Here is a 24388-nt window from a genome sequence, read left to right on the forward strand (position 1 = left end):
ATACAAACAGGGGTGAATAAATACAAACAGGGAATGAATAAATACAAGTACGTCATGAATAAATACAAACAGGGTGAATAAATACAAACAGGGGGTGAATAAATGCAAACAGGGTATGAATAAATACAAGCACGTCATGAATAAATACAAACAGGGGTGAATAAATACAAACAAGGGATGAATAAATACAAACAGCCGATGAATGTCCAAACACGATTTTTAGTGTTGTTCATGATTAGGCCAAATTACTGGGAGAAAAATTGTTTTTAGGGGGAGTTTATGTGTGCCAAAATATATTTATTTTAAAGGAAATTCCAGAATAAGACGTAATTATCCAAATTACTGTGTAAAGAATTTTTAGGGAGGCTTTAATTTTTTTAAATAATTAATTATGTAATTACTTTTTTTGGCATGGCAATAGGTGGTTTAGTTTGCTGGTTGCAAGGTAACCTAATAATGCTACGTTAGCCGCCCCGAGTGCCACTTAGCAATTTATCAGGGATCTATTTCAAGAAATGAAGTCAATCACACGCAGTCTTATTTTTTTTTATTTGTCTTTTTATCAAGTGGCTGATTAAATATTTGCTTCTAGACGGGAAAATGAGATATCAGTAGTTGGTTGAAAATAAGATGATAATGTAGTACATGTGATGAATCATTAGGGGAGTTGAATTTGCAGAAGAGAGAGAGAGAGAGAATTAGTCATTTTGGGACGAGACTAATCTGCAGATGGATGACACCTTTGTGAGGTTGTGGAGGTCTCCTGCTCAGATCAATACATAGAGGCGACTGAGACAGAGTATTTTGTCTTTTTAGTTTTCTGTAAAAGAAAAATATTGTGCCGGCTTTGTCTGTCCGTCCGCACTATTTTACTTCCGCCCTCAGATCATGAAAACTACTGAGGCTAGAGGGCTGCAAATTGGTATGTTGATCATCCACCCTCCAATCATCAAACATACCAAATTGCAGCCCTCTAGCCTCAGTAGTTTTTATTTTATTTAAGGTTAAAGTTAGCCATAATGTAGGATAGATCACCACCATTCCGTCGTTAAAATTTCATGGGCCGCGGCTCATAGAGCATTATACGGAGACCACCGAAAGATAGATCTATTTTCGGTGGCCTTGATTATACGCTGTAGCGGCTGTACAGAAAGCTCGATTGCGCCGAAGAAACTTCGACGCATTTTTTACTTGTTGATTCCTGGAACCACCCCAGTTTTAGCTAAATGGCTCTTCCAGGGACCTTCCCGTACACAGACAAAGTTAACTTTAAGAGCAAAATTGCATCGTAAGTAGAAATGCCAGAAGGAGATTTGGACACTTAAAACAGTGTGTTTGATACAGTTACCCAAATACTGTGGGTAATTTGCATTTTCTTTAACGAATACAAGCACTTTAAAAGTATATCAGTTACCCTAAGAATGATTGATAAAAATATTCTTGGATCTAGTTCCAAGTTCCGATATCACGACCAAGAGTAATCAGTTGTTCTGTGGAACGATGTAAATTTTGGCAATAATCGTAAAACTTTCTAACACATTTCCTCTACCTTGCTAACAGCTAGGGGAACAGACCGACCGACCGACAGATTGACGAACTGATCCAGAGGTATAACCTTGACTAAGGAGAATATATACCAGGGTGCCCCCAGCTTGCTTGAAGAAATAAATTACACATTCATTATTATATATATATATATATATATATATATATATATATATATATATATATATATATATATACATATATATATATATATATATATATATATATATATATATATATATATATATATATATATATATGTGTGTGTGTGTGTGTGTATGTATGTATGTATGCATGTATGTATGTTTATATACTTACATATATATATATATATATATATATATATATATATATATATATATATATATATATATATATATATATACACATATACACAAGTCTTCAAAGTCTTGGATAATTATAGTTTTAACTATTTTCTGTGTATTGCACTCGGTAATGAACTAGAAAACCGCCTAAGAAAAATATTCGTTTTTTTTCGGTACCATAAAATGAAACTGCCATAATTTCTCAATGTAAGGAGATAGATGTAAATATCAACATATATTTGACTTCATGAACAGTTTGATTGAAACAAAAAAGAAAATATGAAAGCCCGCCTAATGAGAGATATTCATATCAGACTAGACATCACCAAGTTAGTCCTAAAATGTCCTCCCGATAAAATGAAGCCTTACCTGTTATCAGACTATTTACTCAGACATCGTGTGTCTCGATCTCACGGATAGATGTCGTGATGATATGGTTCTCCATATCTCTAGGTGGTCAGCGCTTGTGTGCATGTAGGCTCATAAGACCTAATTTTCCATTATCAGAGATTTGATCATTAGAGCAAACATGATAATGGAATAATGCTACCCTAAAATAGAAAACTACAGTATTTGCAAAATTTTCGAAATGAGATATGCCACCTATTGGGCTCATGAAACACTAATACACAAGTTACTGCAGTTTCAGAGTGATTCTTCAGTGCTTTATTATAGGAGGGGGGTTGTCCCATCTGCAGTATCTGGAAAATCAGTAGTAAGGCAAGGGAAGACAGCAGTATCTACCATTTTTCTCAGTTTTGTATTTTTGCAGATACTGCAGTCTTCCATTTTAGGGCAGAATGGTCCAGGCCATATGGAACATGATCATTGCCGTATTCTTCACGTGGGAGGCAAAATGCCTTTGTAGTGTGTATATGTATGGAGGCTTGCCTCTTCATCTTATGGCAGTAGAGACTATGCACTTTTACTAAAGGCAGGGTGGAGGTATAATGAAATCTAGATAACAAGGAGTGTAGATTTCTAGAAGAAATCCTTTATCAAGGGAATGAACACTCAATGGAACTCAAGTAACTCCTGCTGTGTTGCTAGAGAGCTCCTGGTGGTCTGACACAAAGGTTTTTCTCGCAGATTTTCACATTGGGAGATTATTTTGGTTCACGTAACTGTAACTCCTTCAAGTTCTCTTCCCTTTGTTCCAGTACCTCCAAACGTTCCTCTTTACCCCGGGAACTTAATTCTGTCAATTGAAACTACCCATTTTTTTTTTATTTTGTTTATTCTAGGCAGTGATATGCACCGCCAGTCACCCCACTTTTCAACATTTCAGCCATTAGTTTACGCTAATGTCTGCTTTGTGCTAACTCTCTCTCTCTCTCTCTCTCTCTCTCTCTCTCTCTCTCTCTCTCTCTCTCTCTCTCTCTCTAACTGATACCCTGTTAATTAACTGTAATGCATTGGCGTTACGATATGCACCGTCAGTCACTCCACTTTTCAACATTTCAGCCAATAGTTTACGCTAATGTCTACTTTGTGCTAACTCTCTCTCTCTCTCTCTCTCTCTCTCTCTCTCTCTCTCTCGCAAATAACTGATGCCCTGTTAATTAACTGTAATGCATTGGCGATACGATATCTCGGCTACCCAGTGATACACCATCTAAACGGAGCTGTCACGCCGTGATCGCGTGTATGTAAGGCGTTCACTAATAAGACCCGATAGGCTAACAATGTGTTTCTGGTAGCCTAATAGCCCCGAATTCATTTCACCCAGTGTTTGTCGTCGAGCGGAGAAAGAGAGGATGTAACATCAGATAACTTTCGGAGTTATCGGGAAGTCGCTATCTGCGGTAAACAAAGTGCTCGTTGTATACCTATGTTCTCCGATAAAAGCGTCTTGGATGAGATCGTATGGATTATCGGTGTAGATTTCCGACAGTAGATTTTTGCCTGAAGTTTAGCACTTACTTCAATAGGGCGGAGAGGCTCTCCTTTTCTTGCTTCCTCTTGCTTTCTGTGTTTAGTAAAGAAGTATTATATTATTTTGTAATTCATAGGATTCTCTCTCTCTCTCTCTCTCTCTCTCTCTCTCTCTCTCTCTCTCTCTCTCTCTCTCTCTCTCTCTCTCTCTCGTCTGTTTTTGGCCTCAATATGTACAGTAGATGCCTTACGATACTAAATGATGCCTAAATAATAATCGAGGAAATGTTTTCCGATGAGTTCACAGACAGACAGACAGATGGGAAGCGGACGTTCCAGCGTACCACTCAAGCCACTACTGTTCTGTCTTCTTCTTCTTCTTCTTCTTCTTCTTCTTCTTCTTCTTCTTCTTCTTCTTCGAGAGAGAGAGAGAGAGAGAGAGAGAGAGAGAGAGAGAGAGAGACAGACAGACAGACAGACAGACAGAACTAAACGCTTACTGCTCTTATTAAAACCAAAGCCAGTGAATGGATTGCTCTCAAATATTTTTCAACATTCGTCGAGTTGAGGTCAAGTGTTAGTGCTCCGGGTCAGGAAAAATAATTCCAGGAATTTCAAATGATCTATCGTTCCTATTTTTATTCTTATTCGTTATCCTCCCCGGACTTTCCCTTTCAGGACTGTAAACATACATGAGGCAAGAGGGTCAACACTGGCAGCTCTTTGGGAACATAGTGGAGTATGGAATTTCCAAAGTTTCAAACCCAAGTCACTTTTCCACAAGCAAATTGATATTCCACAATCCATCAAAATGCATATACGCGCATTTTACGTCCAGTTTTCTTTCTTCATTTCTCGGGAAGACAGTCAGGATTTTAGAAGATGCCTTTATTTGTCCTTCCCTCCGTCACACTTGAGTTTACTCAGTAGCATGTTATTATTATTATTATTATTATTATTATTATTATTATTATTATTATTATTATTATTATTATTATTATTTCGGCCAATGAAGAATAAGAGGAATTTATTTCTGGTGATAGAAATTCATTTCTCGCTATATTGTGGTTCGGATTCCACAATAAGCTGTAGGTCCCGTTGCTAGGTAACCAATTGGTTCGTAGTCACGTAAAATAAATCTAATCCTTCGGGACAGCCCTAGGAGAGCTGTTAATCAGCTCAGTGGTCTGGTTAAACTAAGGTATACTTAACTTTCAGTAGATGAAACCTATTCACACGGAACAAGCACACCAAAGTGGCCGCTGACTTGAAATTCAAGCTTCCAAAGAAGATGTTGGTTTCAACCTCCCACCGCAGACACCCCAAACACTGCAGCAGTAACTGGTCATGATACAGAGCCGGTGATTTTTCTTCGCCCTGGGGAAGACGCGAACCCTCGACATCTGAGTGGCTTTCCACGAAACTAACCACTATACCGGCCGACTAGCTGCTGTGTGATGATATTGGGATTTCAGTCATACATCGAACCCAGTGTTGGCTTATGACCTTGACTGAGCTGTGGGATGGGAGTTGTTTTAACAGCTATTTTCCAGGGAAAAACAGGTCTTTTTATGCAGTTATTATGTGTTTTCAACTATTTTTTTTTTTTTTTGCATAGTTTGCACTTTTGATGAACTTGTGTTTTGAAATAAAAGGTTGTGATCGTCTACATCTGTAGAAGCTAGTGCTAGTTGTCATTACGGAAGAGGCATTCTCCACAACATCAAAAATGCCAAATACATATTTAAAGAAACGGTTACTTAAAAATACAGATGGTAAACCACTATTCAGTCGGTATAACGGTTAAACAAGTAAAAAATGCGCCGAAGGAAAGTTTTCTCTACAGTATATAATGCTGTATGAAACTTTCAGCCACGGCCCATGAAACTCTTATCCGCGGCCTATGAAACTCAGCCACGGTCCGGTGGTGGCCTCTGCCACGGCCCATGAAACTCGGCCACAGTCCGGTGGTGGCCTGTGTTGTTGGCACCTGTAGCGGTGCCAGAAGTATGATTATGGCTAAATTTAACCTTACATAAAATAAAAACTACTGAGGCTAGAGGGTTGCAATTTGGTATGTTCGATGATTGGAGGGTGGATGACCAGTATACCAATTTGCACCCCTCCAGCCTCAGTAGTTTTTAAGATCTGAGGGCGGACGGACAGAGAAAACTGCCACAATAGTTTTCTTTTACAGAAAACTAAAAAATGACGAGCTTTTTGCTGAAACTGGGAAAGAGTTTTCATAAGGTAAAAATAACCCTGAAATAATTTGAGCGTGAGTTATACAGGTGTTACAGCAATAGCAAGTTCGTTCTAGTTTCATCACGGATACTCGTGATGTGCCTGCATTCTCATGGAATAGGCTTGAAGGTAAAATTCACGCGACAAGGGGTCTCCTTAGAACTGAAGATTTTTTATGAAATAAGGTAAACAGGAAAGAAGGACAATAGAAAGGACTTCAGTGACAGGACCTAAGGAAAACCGTATTAACATCCCAAGGTCCGAGAACATTAGTTAATATATAGGTAGATAAAGTATATTTAACAACGTAGTTATATAATTGTGCAAAAGGCGAATTGCTGTGTCATGCGCGTTTATGAGAACCCAGGATTGGTATGTGAACACAGAACCACTTTTTAATTATTTGGAATTTTTTTGTCGCATAATATTGTCTCTAAATTCTTGAGATCTTTTCAGATAATTTTTTTGTAGGTCGAAATCGAAGCTTTTTCGGTTTGTCTCCCATTGTAAATGTCAATATCATCCCCAAATTGTAGGGGGTTCTTTCCACGGAAAAACTCAATATATGTTAGCTGCCTTTTCCGAAAACCTTATTAAAAAAAACGTAAGTTTCTCTGGAGAGTAAGGAGACATACCATTTGAACTTCCATATATATATATAATATATATATATATATATATATATATATATATATATATATATATATATATATATATATATATATATATATATATATATATAATATATATATATATATATATATATATATATATATATATATATATATATATATATATATATTATATATATACAGTATGTGTATATATACACCCACAGACACATTTACATACACAGATATATCTATGTATCTATCTACCTATATATATAACAATGGATGTATGTATTGTGTGTGTGTCCCAGCATATCTCTGAAATGCATTTAGCAATTTCAGCCAAACTTGGTATATACAGTAGGCTATATGACTTACTATCTGGAAAAGAATGCTGTGGGGGTAAGACATCACTAGCACTAAAGGGCACCAAAGGGGGTTGGGGTGAGAAGGGCTTCCCTGAAATGGGGCTGGTTCTGTCCATAGACTTAGTAACTAATTAATTCTATTGGTTTGTCATACCTCATTTCGGTATACATATGACTTGCTAACTGGAAAAAATACTGTTGGGGTAAGGCATCACTGGCACCAAAGGGGGGTGGGTCGGAAGGTGGTGACGTAAAAATAACCGAAAACAAGAGATATTAGTGTCTAATCCATAGTTTTCGAGGTCGCTGAGATGAATAGTGTCACTCCCGATGCCCTTTAGGTCCAAGTTCAGCCCCAGTAGGAAGCGGGGATGAGAAGGGGTGAAAAATAAAATGGCAAAAATGAGAGAGATTAGTGTCTAATCCATAGACGGTGAGGTCACTGAGATGAATAGTGACACTCCCGATGCCCTTTACGTCCAAGTTCAGCCCTGATAGAAAAGGGTGGGTGAGAAGGAGTGAAATATAAAATGTCAAAAATACTGGCCAATGTAAATAAAGCAACTATCTTAAAAGGAGAGAGAGAGAGAGAGAGAGAGAGAGAGAGAGAGAGAGAGAGAGAGAGAGTAGAGGGGTGTTAGGGAGGAGAAAGAGGGAAAGAGTGACGGAGAGTTGGAGAGAGAGAGAGTTTATCGGTAGTCATTCAGAGTTTTCCCGAGTAGCGCCGGGTTGGTCAGCTAGTATATATATACAGTATATATATATATATGTGTGTGTGTGTGTGTGTGTAAATACACACATATATACATACATTTGCATTTCTGCTTTGTGTATTTCTGGATTTTGTTACTTATTGGACTTCCACGAGTCTGATGAAAATAATGAAAATATTTTGTACTTGCTGGAGAAATCTGGTCAGTACGATAGAATTATCGGAAGGTGGTCCCACTCTTGCCACGGTCACTGATGTCGATCATATAGTGATCTGGGAGAAGCCGAGACTGCTTGATGTAACAATTAAACTCTAATGCTTTTAAGGCAACAGCTCTCAGGGCGGTCATTGAGGTTTTCATGCCATAACCGCACCTCTCTTTTCTTGGATTTGGTTGGAAAAATCATCTTGACCCAAGCGGGCCACATTTTCAATTAAAAGCTTTGGTACTTTTCCAAGCCACGGAATGATGGACCTGTTTCTTAGTTCCTCGATCCAGTTTCGGGTGCGAAGAGCTTCTTCCATCAAAATATTCGCCTCGGTGGGTAGCACCTTGGCTTTGCAACTGGCTTCCATGGGAATGACATGTGGGAAAAGAATCGCTGACAGGCAGTAAGATTATTAGCGTGAGAAGGTCCTCATAGCTCTTGAGCAATTATCGCCTGAGGTTAGATGCTTTCAGTACAGACGGGAGCAACAAGTTCCCCAGTTTCTAGTTTTTATTTTCCAAAAAGCGAAAAATGTCGTCGGCGACATATATCTAGAGATTTCTGCTTTTGGGTGCAAAATAAATTCTCAGTGTCTTTTATGGACTTAGACTAAATTATATAGATTAGAATCAACTGTTTAATTTATATGGTATACGATTCCATCTTCACGATCCCCGAATAATTTTCACATAAACATTTTCATTAACCATACTTAAGTGGAATCAGATAGATAACATTTGTCTTAACCCTCGCGATTCCTGCACAGATTACCATTGGTCACCTCAGCGTCATTGTTATAGTACTTTGAAAGTGAAAGGAATCTGAACGTGAATTAGTAAAAGCTGGGAAATGAAGTATTCGTTCCCCAGGTAGTCTTGCCCAGGTTCGGAATGTTCTGTTTATTTTGAACGAATGAATGGTTTCATCGAACATAATATTTTAAGGATAAAATGAAAGGGACTTGACTGGATTTAAGGGACCCAGCCACTAACATCATTGGCTGAGGTATTCGGCGGTAAACAAACAAATAATAGGCATTTTAGTTTTCTGAGAAAGAAAACTATTGTGCCGGCTTTGTCTGTCCGTCCGCACTTTATTCTGTCCACCCTCAGATCTTAAAAACTACTGAGGCCAGAGGGCTGCAAGTTGGTATGTTGATCACCCACCCTGTAATCATCAAACATACCAAATCGCAGCCCTCTAGCCTCAGTAAATTTTTATTTTATTTAACTTTAAATTTAGCCATTAACTGTGGATATAAGGAAAGTGTAAAGCGTAGAAATCGTTAGAAAACCCATGAAAGATAAACTCGGGGTGCTTTCACATAAACACGAATTTTAAAAACATGATAACACCTTGCGTAGTTATGCTGAGAATATAAGTAATTTTTTTCCACATTATTTTTCATATTTTTCTCGTTGTGGACTTACTTGTCTTTTTGTATATACCTTTTTAGTTTTCTGAAAAGAAAATTATTGTGCCAGCTCTCTCTGTCCGTCAGCACTTCTCTGTCTGCCCTCAGATCTTAAAAACTAATGAGACTAAAGGACTGCAAATTTGTATGTTGATCATCCATCCTCCAATTATCAAACATACCCAATTGCAGCCCTCTAACCTCAGTAGTTTTTAATTTATTTAAGGTTATAGTTAACCATTATCGTGCTTCTGGCAACGCAACAACTCAGGCCACCACGGCCGGCTGAGAATTTCATGGGCCGCGGCTCATACAGCATTATACCGAGACCACCGAAAGATATATCTGTCTTCGGTGGTCTTGATTATAAGCTGTAGAGAAAACTCGATTGTTCCGAAGAAACTTCGGCGCATTTTTCACTTGTATTTTTGTGCCTTCTCAATATACTCAGATTTTTTTCGGTCCTTAATGGTTCCGGGTATTTGATGGTGCTTTGTGCGGCGTACCATTGTCTAAAGCTTTCTTTTTCACAGCAGTCAAAGCTGACACTGCCCAGAAAGCCAGGTATAAGTTATAAGCCATCGAACTTCTAGAGAAATGTGTGTATTGATGTCACTAAGCTAAAGATCTTTTTCATTGCCATAGAAGGTTGTTCCCGTGTCTCGATGTTAGCAGCTTCCGAGAATCTTTTATTTATTTATTTATTTATTTATTTATATGTTATTTATTTATATTACTCGAAGAGGTTTTTTTTTTTTCTTCCTTCCCAACGCAGCGGCAATTTGGACTCAGTAGATTCCATGTTTGCCCAATTCCATAAGCTCTGTTTGTGCTAGAAACGCGGTGGTTCTAAATCGCATACAGGAAAAAAAAATCTGCAGCGCTTATGTGCGTGATTGAGTTTGTTTTCAGCCCCAAGAAACTTGAATTCATACGGTTGGTCAGTGCTTGTGATATCTTGAATTACTTGTACTCTTTCTCCTTTCCATTCCTTTAATTTATACACACGATATATATATATATATATATATATATATATATATATATATATATATATATATATATATATATATACACATACATACATACATACACGATATATATATATATATATATATATATATATATATGAATATACACATATAGTTATACAAATTTGTTAGTATATTACAGTAATGTACTGCATACGTATACATACTTTATATATATATATATATATATATATATATATATATATATATATATATATATATATATATACATACAGGTATGTACATATATATATATATATATATATATATATATATATATATATATATATATATATATATATATATATATACACAGTATATAAAATGAAATTTTGAATTTTAGTAGGTTTTATTCCGAAAGTGCATGAACTGTTCCTAATGAAATGTTTGATTTTATTATATTAGATCTCTTTGAAGTGGGTATCTCAAAAGTTCTGATTTAGAATATCGTCAGTTTCCTCTTAAATGGAAACTGGCTTCATAGGCCTATATACCAAAATATAAAGTTTTGCCCCATATATTTTTTTCTTGTCTGGATGGAGTTAGAGTATTTCATTGTTGAAGGGTAGATCATAAAAGAGAAATATGGATGGCATTAAGAAACACGTAAACAATGCGCCGAAATTTTCTCGGCGCGATGGCGTTTTCTGTACAGCCGCTACAGCGTATAATCAAGGCCACCGAAAATAGACCTATCTTTCGGTGGTCTCGGTATAATGCTGTATGAGCCGCGGCCCTGGAACTTTAACCACGGCCCGGTGGTGGCATGGCCTATATCGTTGCCAGACGCACGATTATGGCTAACTTTAGCCGTAAATAAAATAAAACTACTGAGGCTAGAGGGCTGTAGTTTGGTATGTTTGATGATTGGAGGGTGGATGATCAACATACCAATTTGCAGCCCTCTAGCCTCAGTAGTTTATAAGATCTGAGGGCGGACAGAAAAAGTCCGGACTGACTGGCAAAACCGGCGCAATAGTTTTCCTTTACAGAAAACTAAAACAGAAAGAAGGGAGTATAGTTTCTCACATGGTAGAGTGCAGCCTTAAATGCGTTAGTATCGATATTCATACCATGAAATATAGCTCGGTAGCTGCCAAGTAATAATGTATTCGACAAGAATGTAAGGTGAAGAAAAGAAAATTTCAAGTAGACATGAATTTTCAAATAATGCTTACAGGTTATATATAAGTCCTCTTCCAGGGCTTGAAATCAGTGTACATTGTAGCGCCTAGTAAAACTCAAAAACTTAAAACTAAGTGAACAAGCTGGTTAAAGATCGTGATCATGTTCTTCGTGGTAGACCCTGACGATGGTGTGCTTGAAATTGGTTGTCTCGTCGTATACCCTCCTGTCTGGAATGCGGCGATCCAGGGGGAAGCCCATGGGGCGCTTATCGGGGTAGACTTCTCCGTGGGAACCACAGAGGGCGTGGCTGCCTCCGTGCTCGCTCTCGGCAGCATTAGAGTGGGTGGCATCGTAGGAGCCATCTGTCACGGCCAGGATGAGGGCAAACTCCATACCCTCCTTCTTGCCCTTGGGCAGAAGCATCCTGTTGGGGATGCCACAGGAATGTCCGTGCTCGGCCAGGTGGAATTCTCCGTTGCCAGCAACAGCTTGGTCAGCGGTGTCGATCAGTGTTTGGAAGTGAGGAATATCGGGAACAGTGACTGAAGACTCCGTTGATTTGCGGACAACGCGATTGCCTCCAGGTGATACTGATGAATGCAAAAATAAGAAAAAAATAAATATACAAGTTCTTATATTACTTGCTAATTTAATTGAAGTCTTTTAATATGTTTCACCAAATTGCCAGTTGAGCTTTTTAACTTTTTCATCAGAGGTATGACCTTAGCTTTAAAATGTTCAGTGAATAAAGAATTACCTGTTAAAATATATCTTATACAGTACTAGATTACTGTTGTTACGACATAGCAAGGAATATCTCTGTAGTTATTAACTTTTAGCAAATTAATGAGAAAATATGCCGCAGCAAGGAATATCTTTACAGTAGAGTTATTCATTTTGAGCAAATAGACAAGAAATATAAGAAATATATTGCATATATACATACACTTCTTCCAGAATTTGTCCAGTTCAATACAATGCCAGCGACCATTGTCAAATGAGTACTCCTCCCCGTTGTTGTCATAACGTGGGCACAAGAAGATACGGAGTGTGGCCAGAACTGGGGCTCCATTGTTGTTGTTAATATCGGCTACAAATGAGAATTTCCTGTGGTTCAGTCGATGTATATTTGCTTTCAGTTCAACATCTCCCACGCCATCTGCGCTGTCTACTGCATTACGAAGGTCAAATTCATAATCTTCGAAGTAAGTTTTTAGTTCTCCATCGGTGCCAATGTTTTCAACAGAAACTCCAGTAAAATCTAGTTCTTCCCTTGTATAAGGAGGCAGGGAATCCTTATGTTCTTTAAAGATGTTATCCATATACTTATGAAGACGGAAGAAACTGGGATCTCTAGTAGCAGTTTCAAAATGTTCCATCACACCAGGGGGCATGTTGTACTTGCCATGAGGGTCGCTTTGGCGTCCGAGCACAATGTGAGCAAGATTATGCAACTGACCGTAATACTGGACATTTGGGCTGTATAGAGAAGATTCAATAATGTCTCCCAGTTTGTCAATACCTTTGTCATTCATGATGTCAATTATATTTCCATCTTGGTCTTTGATGTATCCATGAGCTATAGCATCGCGAATACGTCTTTCCGTGATGATCATGTCGCGAACTTTTGCTACACCATCCACATCCTCAAATTCAATATTATCTGGACGGGCAGGGAATTCACCACCATACTTGTATGTAGTTTGTGGAGCAAATCCTTCCACAATAGGCCTCTCCCAGTGAAGTTCATCGGCTACGTCAAGCCAGTTAGAGAGACGCTCAACATCAAAGCGAACTGTGAGTTGGTGATGAGCCCAGAAGAAGAGTTCTCCCTTGCGGTCCAAGTGATAGCCATAAGAATCTTTCCACCAGAATGGATAATCCATGTGCCAAGTGACGTGATGAACATTCATGCCAATATCTTCTCCAAAATAGGCAATGCGTTGTTCCTTGTTTTTCTTGGTGCCAGTGAATTTCATCTCAAATTTACCTGGGGTATTTCTCATCTTGGCAGTGTAAGCTTGCTGGATAACTTCACTGTTTGTAAACATGTGAGGAGTGACTTCATACAGAGGAGGCAAGATAACCCCTCTACCTAATTCAGAGTGAATAACAGCAGTGTACAAAGCATATACAAATTCTCCCTCGTTCACACGCTCGTGCCAGTATGCAGCATTGTTTATGAAGCAGGTCCATGTCTTGCAGTTTATCAAGACTTCAAACAACTCCAGAGCTTCTTCACGGTGGCGTTCATTGAAGAGAGAGAACCAGTGTTGCTGCTCCAGGAGCCTGTTGTCTCTGAGCTCCCTTACCAAGTGACGTATAGCCTTGCCTCCATCCCTGTATATGGATACATCAGCCTCTGGGTTAAAAGATTTTGCTGCATTCTTCAGGTTATCAAATTTCAGAGGTTCATAAACCTTCCATAGCAGGCGATTTATGTCCTGCTGCTTCTTTGCTGATGAAACACCTGCACAGAGAAAGTGGGTCATTTTTAGTGGCAGTGATATAACATGCTGTTGAAGCTTTATTTATATTAACTTTGTAAAAGTATACTTTTGGTGAAAATTTTGTAGGAATTACATAATTCTGAGCTTGTTGCAGTCAGTTATGGGTGCCTTTAGAATGAGATAATTTCATATTTAAATATTGTTTTCTGTAAGAAAAAAAAATGAAGAGGAAGGTTTTCTAAGTGTTTGTAAATTTGTGTAATGTATATATTTGATATTGATGATCCTTTAGATAAAATATAACTAAAGGCTAGTTATATGATGAAGCACTCTACCTATATCATTATTTTGGAAGCTTTTCAAATTAGGTATCTAGATTTTAAACTGTTTATGCGTAAAAAGTTTCAATGCTACATTTTAAAATTTTTAATAGTTAACAGCTGCTGCAGATAAATTTCAACACTGATAGGTCATTAGATATTTTTACTCACATTTTAACTGTGGGGTTGTTGAATGATTGCAACATTTACAGATATTAAACAAGACTATTTAAGTATTGTTAGGTTTCCCACTTCACCTTTAATAGTTTTAATGGATCTCTTTCTACTTGATATGAACTTTGCATTAGTCTGCACACACCCATTCAGACTTGTCACTGCTTGAATCTGGAGCACATATCACATCTTGGAGAAACTACAATAAAGTGTCATTGGACCTGTATCAACACCAAATAATTCGGTAAATATTCTCAACATATCCTCTTCAACTGTAATATACCACAAAGGTGACTTGGTACAGCAAATTAAACATTGATGCAGGATTGAGTAGTTTTGGTAAAAGCATTTACCTGATGTTGACAGATCTTTTCCTTATAGATTTAACTAAATATCAGACTTGGACTGTATTGTATTGTACCGTATATTATGAAAAAGCACATTATTTAGTCCCTTTAATACAATAAAAGTCACAAGATTAGGTTCTCAAGGTAGTTCAAATGTCATTTGCTCAGCACTGGAATGAAGAGTAATATTTTGCATTATTCTTGGAGAATCGATTGCTGGACAGTAAAACTTACCAGTTACAAAATGAGAAACAACGTTTTTAATTGCACCAGAAATTCAGAAATTTGAAGACAAAATAGAACAAAAAGTGTATGACAGAATCCTATAGAATACTAGAAAAATAAGCACTTAAATGGCAAAGTAGAACAAAACAGTTTTGGAGAGCAGCTGTTTAAGATTAGAAATACTTCCTTACCAGCATCACCCTGGAAACCGTCGAGGCTGTCGGAGCTGAAACTCGGCCAGGCAGCGGCAGAGACCACCAGAGCAATCAAGACAAGCACCTTCATTGTGAGTGATGATGTGCCCATGTCCAATACTCGGCTTCCAGACCCATATATATATGCCCTGAGGTTTAGGCATATTGGGTATCAGCTGTCAGACTATCAAGAACATCCTCCAAGGCATGTAAAAGGATTACGCCTAACCAGCGTAGGCTTAGAAGCGACCAGATAACAAGTTCTCAGTCCTTCGAGTAAGGCTAAAGGCTGCTCATATTCACATTACACAGACTTGACTGTTATAAGTATTGTGAGCAATTTTGTTTTTGAAAATGGCATGCAAGATGGAGTACGTAATGACAGAGAGTAATCATGAATGAAAAGGATGTTGGTGATGTGGTTTTTTAAATGATAAAAATCCTCTGTTAGAATGTAGTCTCTCTCTCTCTCTCTCTCTCTCTCTCTCTCTCTCTCTCTCTCTCTCTCTCTATATATATATATATATATATATATATATATATATATGTACATATATATATTTTAGATAGATAGATAGATAGGATAGATTGAGTTAGTAGTGGAGTTTTAGATTTGTTGTAGAAGCAGGGCTTCTGCAGTAAATTTCAGTTTTAGAATTTTCCTTTAATAGTTTGCGGTTATATTGTACATAATAGTCTTGAAACAATTGTTTTTAGAATTTTGTCTCACCTCCTCTGGAATTTTTTTTGTCTATTTAATAACTCCGATGTCAATGCCTTGGCAGTTACGACGCCAGATAACCCGTAATAAATCATTCAGGCACTGATTGATTTTTCATCTTGATTCAAAGGCTTGCAAGTGATGGCTTATCCAAAGGTGACAAGAAATCAAGAAGCCAGTTGAGTTGTTTATACATATGCACACACATATATATATATTAATGTGTATATATATACTGTATATATAGATTCACAAATTTTAAGCTTTGAATACCGTTCAGTATCCAGTTCGCTAACCTAATGTAACCTAACCAATTTACCAGTAAACCTCATTGGCACATGTAACTAGAAAATACTCATTAAGTTCTATACCCCCTGCAAGCATATACATTTTGATTGAGCAGATGAGGTTATTTGCCGGAATCCGTAAGAGATCTTACACTTCAAGAGACGTCGTCTCCACATTAAGCTGGAACCTCCGTCTGATTTCATGCACGGTGCGGGATCATAACATCTCGGTATCTTGAAATTTGAGGAGTTGAAAGAGAAAATTGAAAAATCTGGAACCCTTAACCACATCAGAGTTCCGGTTCTTTCTAAAGGCTTAAATCAAGACTCCTTGACTTACAGAGTGCTTTGGAAAGCAATAATATATGTCCTTCAGTAAACATTTTCGCCGTAGGGGGTTAGTGCCGTCAGTACACCTCACGTGGTGCTCTGTAGGCATTACTTAAGGTTCTTTGCAGCGTGCCTTCTGCCCCTAGCTGCAACCCCTTTCGTTCCTTTTACTGCACCTCCTGTCATTTTCTCTTCCTTCCATCGTACTTTCCTCAACCCTCTCCTAACAATTGATTCATAGTGCACCTGCGAGGTTTTCCTCCTGTTACACCTTTCAGACCTTTTACTGTCAAATTCCGTTTCAGTGCTGAATGACCTTTGACCTAAATTCTGTTTTCAGTTCAGTTCACTTCAATTCAGTAAACATTTTGAGATTATTTTTTTTTTTTTTGTGGTCTTAATATAGATGTTAGAAGAGATGCTGATGTCAGTAGCACAGGAGAAGAAAGGGTGAGTGGAAGGATGAAGATGCCTGTGGAAGTGAAGACGATGCTGCTCAATTTGAAACCATCTCAAGATGGTGGTACATACTACCCCTCTGGAGCCACACACAAACACTTCTCTCAGTCTAATCAAAAACTTGTTGAGGGGGAATTACGAGATTTCGCAGAGAAATAAATTTGATATCTTTGTCCTCAGAATGTTTATAAAGAGAATGTGCTAAACTTACTGTACAACCAACGCTGTTTTTCTAGAGTTCTCTCCTAAATAACTGTCATTATCCATATTAGATATCTGAACTTTAAAGTAAGCACATACCAATTAAGACCTAAGCCAGTTTGCCCGTAGATCTTGAGAGCAACAAGAAGTGCTACAAATATTCACTGAAATAAATGACAGTTTCATTTATGTACACACATATATCTATATATACAGTACATATACATATATATATATATATATATATATATATATATATATATATATATATATATATATATATACACGTACTATATATGTATAAATATATACAGTATATATATAATATATATATAAATATATATATACACACACACACACACACACACACACACACACACACATATATATATATATATATATATATATATATATATATTTATTATTGTCTCCACATTGAATCTTAATCTCCAATGTCATCAACTTCGATTTGAGAGAAACACAACTAAAATGGCACATAATGAATGTAATAATAGTTATGGTGGAGCAAAGGGGAAGCTTATAGGTGTTAACAAACCTTATTTGCAAAATAAATGTAACTCAAATCAGAACAAATATCTTAAGAATTTAAGACGATCCCTTTATGTTAGAGATCTGTTATTACTTTTTACTAATGGTCGTTCTTGGTCTCTGCTTAAAAGCATTGCATTTCTTGTCCTGAAAAGGGAACTCTAGCCCAACTGGTAGCAATTACAATATTTAATGCCATTTCATACTGCACAACCAATATGTGATTTCAGTTTTCAAGATCGCTACCCTTTGCATCAACAGTTTTCAAGTTCGCTTTCCCATGCATCAACACTTTCCAAGGTTACTACCCTTTGCATCAACACTTTTCAAGATCACTACCCTTTGCATTAACACTTCAATATCACTACTCTTTGCATCAACACTTTTGAAGTTCATTACCCCTTGCATCAACAGTTTTCAAGATCACTACCCTTTGCATCAACACTTTTCAAGATCACTACCCTTTGCATCAACACTTTTCAAGATCACTACCCTCTGCATTAACACTTCAAGATCACTACCCTTAGCATCAACACTTTTCAAGATCCCTACCCTTTGCATCAACACTTTTCAAGATCACTACCCTTTGCATCAACACTTTTCAAGATCACTACCCTTTGCATCAACACTTTTCAAGATCACTACCCTTTGCATTAACACTTCAAGATCGCTACCCTTAGCATCAACACTTTTCAAGATCCCTACCCTTTGCATCAACACTTTTCAAGATCACTACCCTTTGCATCAACACTTTTCAAGATCACTACCCTTTGCATCAGCACTTTTCAAGATCACTACCCTTTGCATCAACACTTTTCAAGATCACTACCCTTTGCATCAACACTTTTCAAGATCACTACCCTTTGCATCATCACTTTTCAAGATCACTACCCTTTGCATCAACACTTTTCAAGATCACTACCCTTTGCATCAACACTTTTCAAGATCACTACCCTTTGCATCAACACTTTTCAAGATCTCTACCCTTTGCATCAACACTTTTCAGAATCACTACCCTTTGCATCAACACTTTTCAAGATCACTACCCTTTGCATCAACACTTTTCAGAATCACTACCCTTTGCATCAACACTTTTCAAGATCACTACCCTTTGCATCAACACTTTTCAAGATCACTACCCTTTGCGTCAACACTTTTCAAGATCACTACCCTTTGCATCAACACTTTTCAAGATCACTACCCTTTGCATCAACACTTTTCAAGATCAGTACCCTTTGCATCAACACTTTTCAAGATCACTACCCTTTGCATCAACACTTTTCAAGATCACTACCCTTTGCATCAACACTTTTCAAGATCACTACCCTTTGCATCAACACTTTTCAGAATCACTACCCTTCGCATCAACACTTTTCAAGATCACTACCCTTCGCATCAACACTTTTCAGAATCACTACCCTTTGCATCAACACTTTTCAAGATCACTACCCTTTGCATCAACACTTTTCAAGATCACTACCCTTTGCATCAACACTTTTCAAGATCACTACCCTTTGCATCAACACTTTTCAAGATCAGTACCCTTTGCATCAACACTTTTCAAGATCACTACCCTTTGCATCAACACTTTTCAAGATCACTACCCTTTGCATCAACACTTTTCAAGATCACTACCCTTTGCATCAACACTTTTCAAGATCACTACCCTTTGCATCAACACTTTTCAAGATCACTACCCTTTGCATCAACACTTTTCAGAATCACTACCCTTTGCATCAACACTTTTCAAGATCGCTACTCTTTGCATCAACACTTCAGAATCACTACCCTTTGCATCAACACTTTTCAAGATCAGTACCCTTTGCATCAACACTTTTCAAGATCACTACCCTTTGCATCAACACTTTTCAAGATCACTACCCTTTGCATCAACACTTTTCAAGATCACTACCCTTTGCATCAACACTTTTCAAGATCACTACCCTTTGCATCAACACTTTTCAAGATCACTACACTTTTGCATCAACACTTTTCAGAATCACTACTCTTTGCATCAACACTTTTCAAGATCACTACCCTTTGCATCAACACTTTTCAGAATCACTACCCTTTGCATCAACACTTTTCAAGATCACTACCCTTTGCATCAACACTTTTCAAGATCACTACCCTTTGCATCAACATTTTTCAAGATCACTACCCTTTGCATTTCAGTTGACCAATTTCACGTAATCCCCATTCTCAGAATTATTTAGTCTCCAAGAACATAAATTCTAATATGATCTAATTCTTTGATCCAAACAGTGAGAGCTAAGTTTCAGGAACAGTTTTCTAGCAAAAAAAAAAAGAAGAGGGGGAATAATAATAATAATGTTCACTTGATACACTTAGGCCTTATGAAACACTGTTGATTTGATTCACTCTTTTGCTTCTTTTTTTTTTTTTTAATTCTAACAGATGTCGCCATCCTTTCAAGTCAGCTAACCATACGGATTTAGGTCGAACGAGTCTTGTCGCTTTTTAAAACCAACTGCAACTTTCCCTTGAAACCCAGATTATTTTAATGGAAAAAAATATAAATGTATATTTGTATATATATAATGTTTATATACATATACATATATTTTTTTTTTCATTGAAATAATTTGGGTTTCAAGGGAAAGTTGCTGTTGGTTTTAAAAAGGGACAAGAATCCTTGAACCTAAATCCGAATGGTTAGCTGACATGAAAGATATGCAATATATGTATGTATGTGTGTGTGTGTTGTTGTCTGTGTGTGTGTGTATAGTGTATATACATCATTAACGATAATTTTTTAACAAGCTTCTAAAACTAAAGTAACGTCTGATCTACACTAAGTGTACCCAATATTTTTTGTCCCCTACCTATCTCTCACTACATATCTATATAACTTATTCTTCAAGGACAAAAGACAAAACTTGCTAGCAAAAAAAGATACCTTGGTAAACAATTTTTTCTTTTTATCAGATAACAGTAATGATCATAAACCACATTCGCAACACTTGGCTTCTGTTGTACTTTGACTCTTATTGCAACCCAGAAAGAGTATTTAAAGTGCAAGCAACTCTTCTCCAGCCACATCACAATGAAGGTGCTTGTCTTGTGCGCTCTGGTAGCCTTTGCTGCCGCCGGTGAGTATTTATACAAATTCTTTTTCATTTCGAGACATTTCTCGTTTTGACTATTGTTCACTAGTGTTCAGAAGCTGACTTGTGCGTTGAATAGTTAGATAAAAACGTGTCATTAAATTTCTCATTCGGGATCTCAGTATTAATATCTACTACCACCATCTGATCAGTGTTATATAATTAATTCATTCTAAAAACCTTGCCTTTTCTTTTGTGAGGTCAGACGCCATACCCATTTTACAGAGGGGCATTCTTGCAGTGACCAAATCAGGATTTATCTTCCTGGTGCTGTGGTTGAATTACTGAAGCTTCCCACGGTCACAGTGGGCATAAATTTGTTTTTGACTATGCAGGCTGACGAGAGTCTCCTTTCATAATTGGCTGTTTTATATTCTTAAGTGTATCTATTTTTCCTATATGGTTTATTCTCCTGCGTTTCGTTTTCCTTAATGGACCTTTGTGCTTGTAGCATTCTGCAATAACTAAAGGTTGAGCCTGACTAGTAATAATAATATCAGTCATTAATGGCAGATGACATCTCTAACTCTCTTGCTTCTAGCTTCTTAGGTTGGTTTTAAACCATCCATACTAGTTTATGCAACTGTTTTTGACTAAAATAACCATACTTTACATCTTAAAAATATCCATTGCGTCTACTTCACAAAGGATGATCAGAATCAAAGCATCACTGTTTGTGAAATTCCACTATAAGAAAATATATCTATAAAACTCAGTCCTTGGACACCTAAAAATCTCTTAGTCAATCTAGATATATTTAGCTAATAAATATATTTTGGTCCCATACTGACAGAAAAAATGAGTGACTTCAATTCAGTAGTCATGCACACTATCATTCATATTTTTAAACCACTGAAAAATTGCTAAGAATCGAGAACTACTTCACTGCACTAAGATTGACAGCAACATTATGGTTGCACAGTTGCGTATAAAGAAAACGTTTTGAATCACTGAATTCCAATGAACTGTCCAAAAATATTTAAATCAGTTCTTCATACAATGACAGTTACTAAACATCAAAATAAAACCAGAAAAGAGCTATAACTTACTATCATTTGGCTAGAAAACGTCTATCTTGGAGAAGACTCATGGTGCCATGGGAATCTGCTCCCTCAATTAATTTCTCCTGCTAGATAAATTTTTTTTTGTGTACTGGGTGAAAACTGTGGGAAAAAGTTTGACGTCTTGATATAATAGAATTTATTTACGGTAAAATTTTTCTTCTACACAGATGTACCATTGGCCAAGAGACAACAGGATATTAATCACCTGTTGTGGAATGTCTATGACCACCACCACTTTGATGACCTGAAAGGATATGCAGCATCTTTTAACCCTGTAGGCGATGTGTCACAATATAAGGATGGTGGAGAAGCTGCAAGGCACCTAGTCCAGGAAGAAAAAGATCACAGACTCCTTGAACAGCATCACTGGTTCTCACTCTTCAACGAACGCCAAAGAGAGGAGGCCCTTATGCTCTTTGAAGTCTTAATACAATGCAAGGAATGGGACTGTGCTGTTAAAAATGCTGCATACTGGCGTGAACACATGAATGAAGGAGAGTTTGTGTATGCCCTTTACACTGCTGTCATTCACTCTGATCTTGGGCATGGCATTGTTCTCCCCCCACTCTACGAAGTTACCCCTCATCTGTTCACAAACAGTGAAATTATCCAAAAAGCTTACACTGCCAAAATGACCAACACCCCAGGCAAATTTGAGATGGAATTCACAGGTACAAAGAAAAATAAGGAACAACGTGTGGCCTACTTTGGAGAAGATATTGGAATGAACGTCCATCACGTCACTTGGCATATGGATTTCCCCTTCTGGTGGGAAGACAAATACGGTGGTCACTTGGACCGCAAGGGAGAACTCTTTTTCTGGGTTCATCATCAGCTCACTGTTCGCTTTGATTCTGAGCGTCTTTCCAACTATTTGGATATGGTAGATGAACTCCAATGGGATAAACCAATAGAAGAAGGATTTGCCCCACACACTATCTACAAATATGGTGGTGAATTCCCTGCCCGTCCTGATCATATTCACTTTGAAGATGTTGATGAAGTAGCAAGAGTTCGTGACATGATTATCATGGAAAGTCGCATTCACGATGCAATTGGCCATGGATATATCACTGATAAGGATGGAAAGATTATTAACATCATGAATGACCAAGGTATTGACAAACTTGGTGACATCATTGAATCTTCTGTGTACAGTCCTAATGTCCAGTATTATGGAGCTCTCCACAACTTGGCTCACATTATGCTTGGCCGTCAAGGTGATCCTCATGGAAAATACAACATGCCTCCAGGTGTTATGGAACACTTTGAAACAGCCACTCGTGATCCTACATTCTTCCGTCTTCACAAATACATGGATAACATTTTCAAGGAACATAAATACAGTCTTCCTCCATACACTCATGAAGACATAGACTTCCCTGGTGTCAACATTGACAGCCTTAGCATTGATGGAGAACTTAAAACATATTTTGAGGACTATGAATTTGACCTTCGTAATGCTGTGGATTCTGCTGAAGGCATTCCCACAGTTGATTTAAAAGCCAATGTTCATCGTCTCAACCACAATGACTTCTCCTTTGTTGCTGATGTCAACAATAACAATGGAAAAGAAGTTATTGGTACTTTCCGCCTCTACCTTTGCCCTGAGTATGACAACAATGGAGAGCAGTTTGATTTCACTAATGGCACCTGGCATTGTATTGAAATGGACAAATTCTGGAAGAAATGTACGTATGGTTCTTACAAATTCTGGAATCTACTTTATTTATAATTCAAATATTTTTAATCTTAAATTCTGACATTAGATTCCCTAACAGAGTTTCTCAAACTAACACTCTCTTTTCTATTACAGTGTCTCCTGGAGGAAATCACGTCGTAAGGAAATCAAGGGACTCTTCCGTCACTGTTCCTGATGTGCCCAGCTTCCAGTCTCTCATGGATGCAGCTGACAGTGGTAGTTTTAGCATGCCTGAATTCGAAAGGTCTTGCGGAATTCCCAACAGAATGCTTTTGCCTAAGGGTAAGAAGAACGGCATGGACTTTGCTCTCATTCTGGCAGTCACTGATGGAAGCTATGACCTAACGCACTCAGATGCTGAATCTGAGCATGGCGGTACTCATGCTCAATGTGGAGCTCATGGAGAAACGTATCCAGACAAGCGCCCTATGGGATTCCCTATCGATCGTTATATTCCAGACAGACGTGTCTATGATGAAACTACCAACTTCAAGCTCGTTCACGTTAAAGTATATCATGATGACCGCCACCATTAAGATCACAAAACAGAGTGATTTATCATTTTTGACTATGCAAAAGAACTTATTGTAAAGCCTAAAAGTTGATATTGGAAGATGGATAGTATCAAGCATAATAAATACCTTGCATGACCATGACTTTCTCATTTTAAACCCTTATCATTCTAATTAACACGAGTACATACTCGATCTTATACTCTTAATTTAAGATATGGCTGAAAAACTTCGTCTTCTTGTAAAATTAATTAATATTTAA

At 37.5% G+C, this 24388-nt stretch overlaps 2 protein-coding genes and 1 long non-coding RNA gene across 3 annotated transcripts in view; 2 read left to right on the forward strand and 1 right to left on the reverse strand.

Annotated features, from left to right (window-relative positions):
* Nucleotides 1-24388, forward strand: part of LOC136844584 (uncharacterized) — a 303347-nt gene that overhangs the window by 28293 nt on the left and 250666 nt on the right. The gene's annotated exons all lie outside the window — the stretch shown is intronic.
* LOC136845192 (hemocyanin A chain-like) lies at nucleotides 11479-15298 on the reverse strand. Its single transcript, XM_067115229.1, has 3 exons — nucleotides 15171-15298; nucleotides 12410-13933; nucleotides 11479-12053 (listed from the first exon to the last, which is right to left on the reverse strand). The coding sequence occupies exons 1-3, from the start codon at nucleotides 15283-15285 to the stop codon at nucleotides 11608-11610; spliced, it is 2085 nt and encodes a 694-aa protein (XP_066971330.1). The 5' UTR covers nucleotides 15286-15298; the 3' UTR covers nucleotides 11479-11607.
* LOC136844579 (hemocyanin B chain-like) lies at nucleotides 20677-24265 on the forward strand. The gene is made up of 3 exons (XM_067113852.1): nucleotides 20677-20833; nucleotides 22080-23603; nucleotides 23729-24265. Exons 1-3 carry the CDS (start codon nucleotides 20788-20790, stop codon nucleotides 24148-24150), a joined length of 1992 nt encoding a protein of 663 aa, XP_066969953.1. The 5' UTR covers nucleotides 20677-20787; the 3' UTR covers nucleotides 24151-24265.

The sequence above is a fragment of the Macrobrachium rosenbergii genome, chromosome 13 (assembly GCF_040412425.1).
Source record: "Macrobrachium rosenbergii isolate ZJJX-2024 chromosome 13, ASM4041242v1, whole genome shotgun sequence".
Taxonomy (NCBI): domain Eukaryota; kingdom Metazoa; phylum Arthropoda; class Malacostraca; order Decapoda; family Palaemonidae; genus Macrobrachium; species Macrobrachium rosenbergii.

Excerpts from the sequence above, each read along its gene's own strand:
- LOC136845192 (XM_067115229.1), bottom strand. The coding sequence starts at position 15,285 with ATGGGCACATCATCACTCACAATGAAGGTGCTTGTCTTGATTGCTCTG. Across the intron at positions 13,934-15,170 it reads CGGTTTCCAGGGTGATGCTG|GTGTTTCATCAGCAAAGAAG; the intron begins GTAAGGAAGTAT and ends TTCTCTGTGCAG. Across the intron at positions 12,054-12,409 it reads GGACAAATTCTGGAAGAAGT|TATCACCTGGAGGCAATCGC; the intron begins GTATGTATATAT and ends TGCATTCATCAG.
- LOC136844579 (XM_067113852.1), top strand. The coding sequence starts at position 20,788 with ATGAAGGTGCTTGTCTTGTGCGCTCTGGTAGCCTTTGCTGCCGCCG. Across the intron at positions 20,834-22,079 it reads GGTAGCCTTTGCTGCCGCCG|ATGTACCATTGGCCAAGAGA; the intron begins GTGAGTATTTAT and ends TCTTCTACACAG. Across the intron at positions 23,604-23,728 it reads GGACAAATTCTGGAAGAAAT|TGTCTCCTGGAGGAAATCAC; the intron begins GTACGTATGGTT and ends TTTCTATTACAG.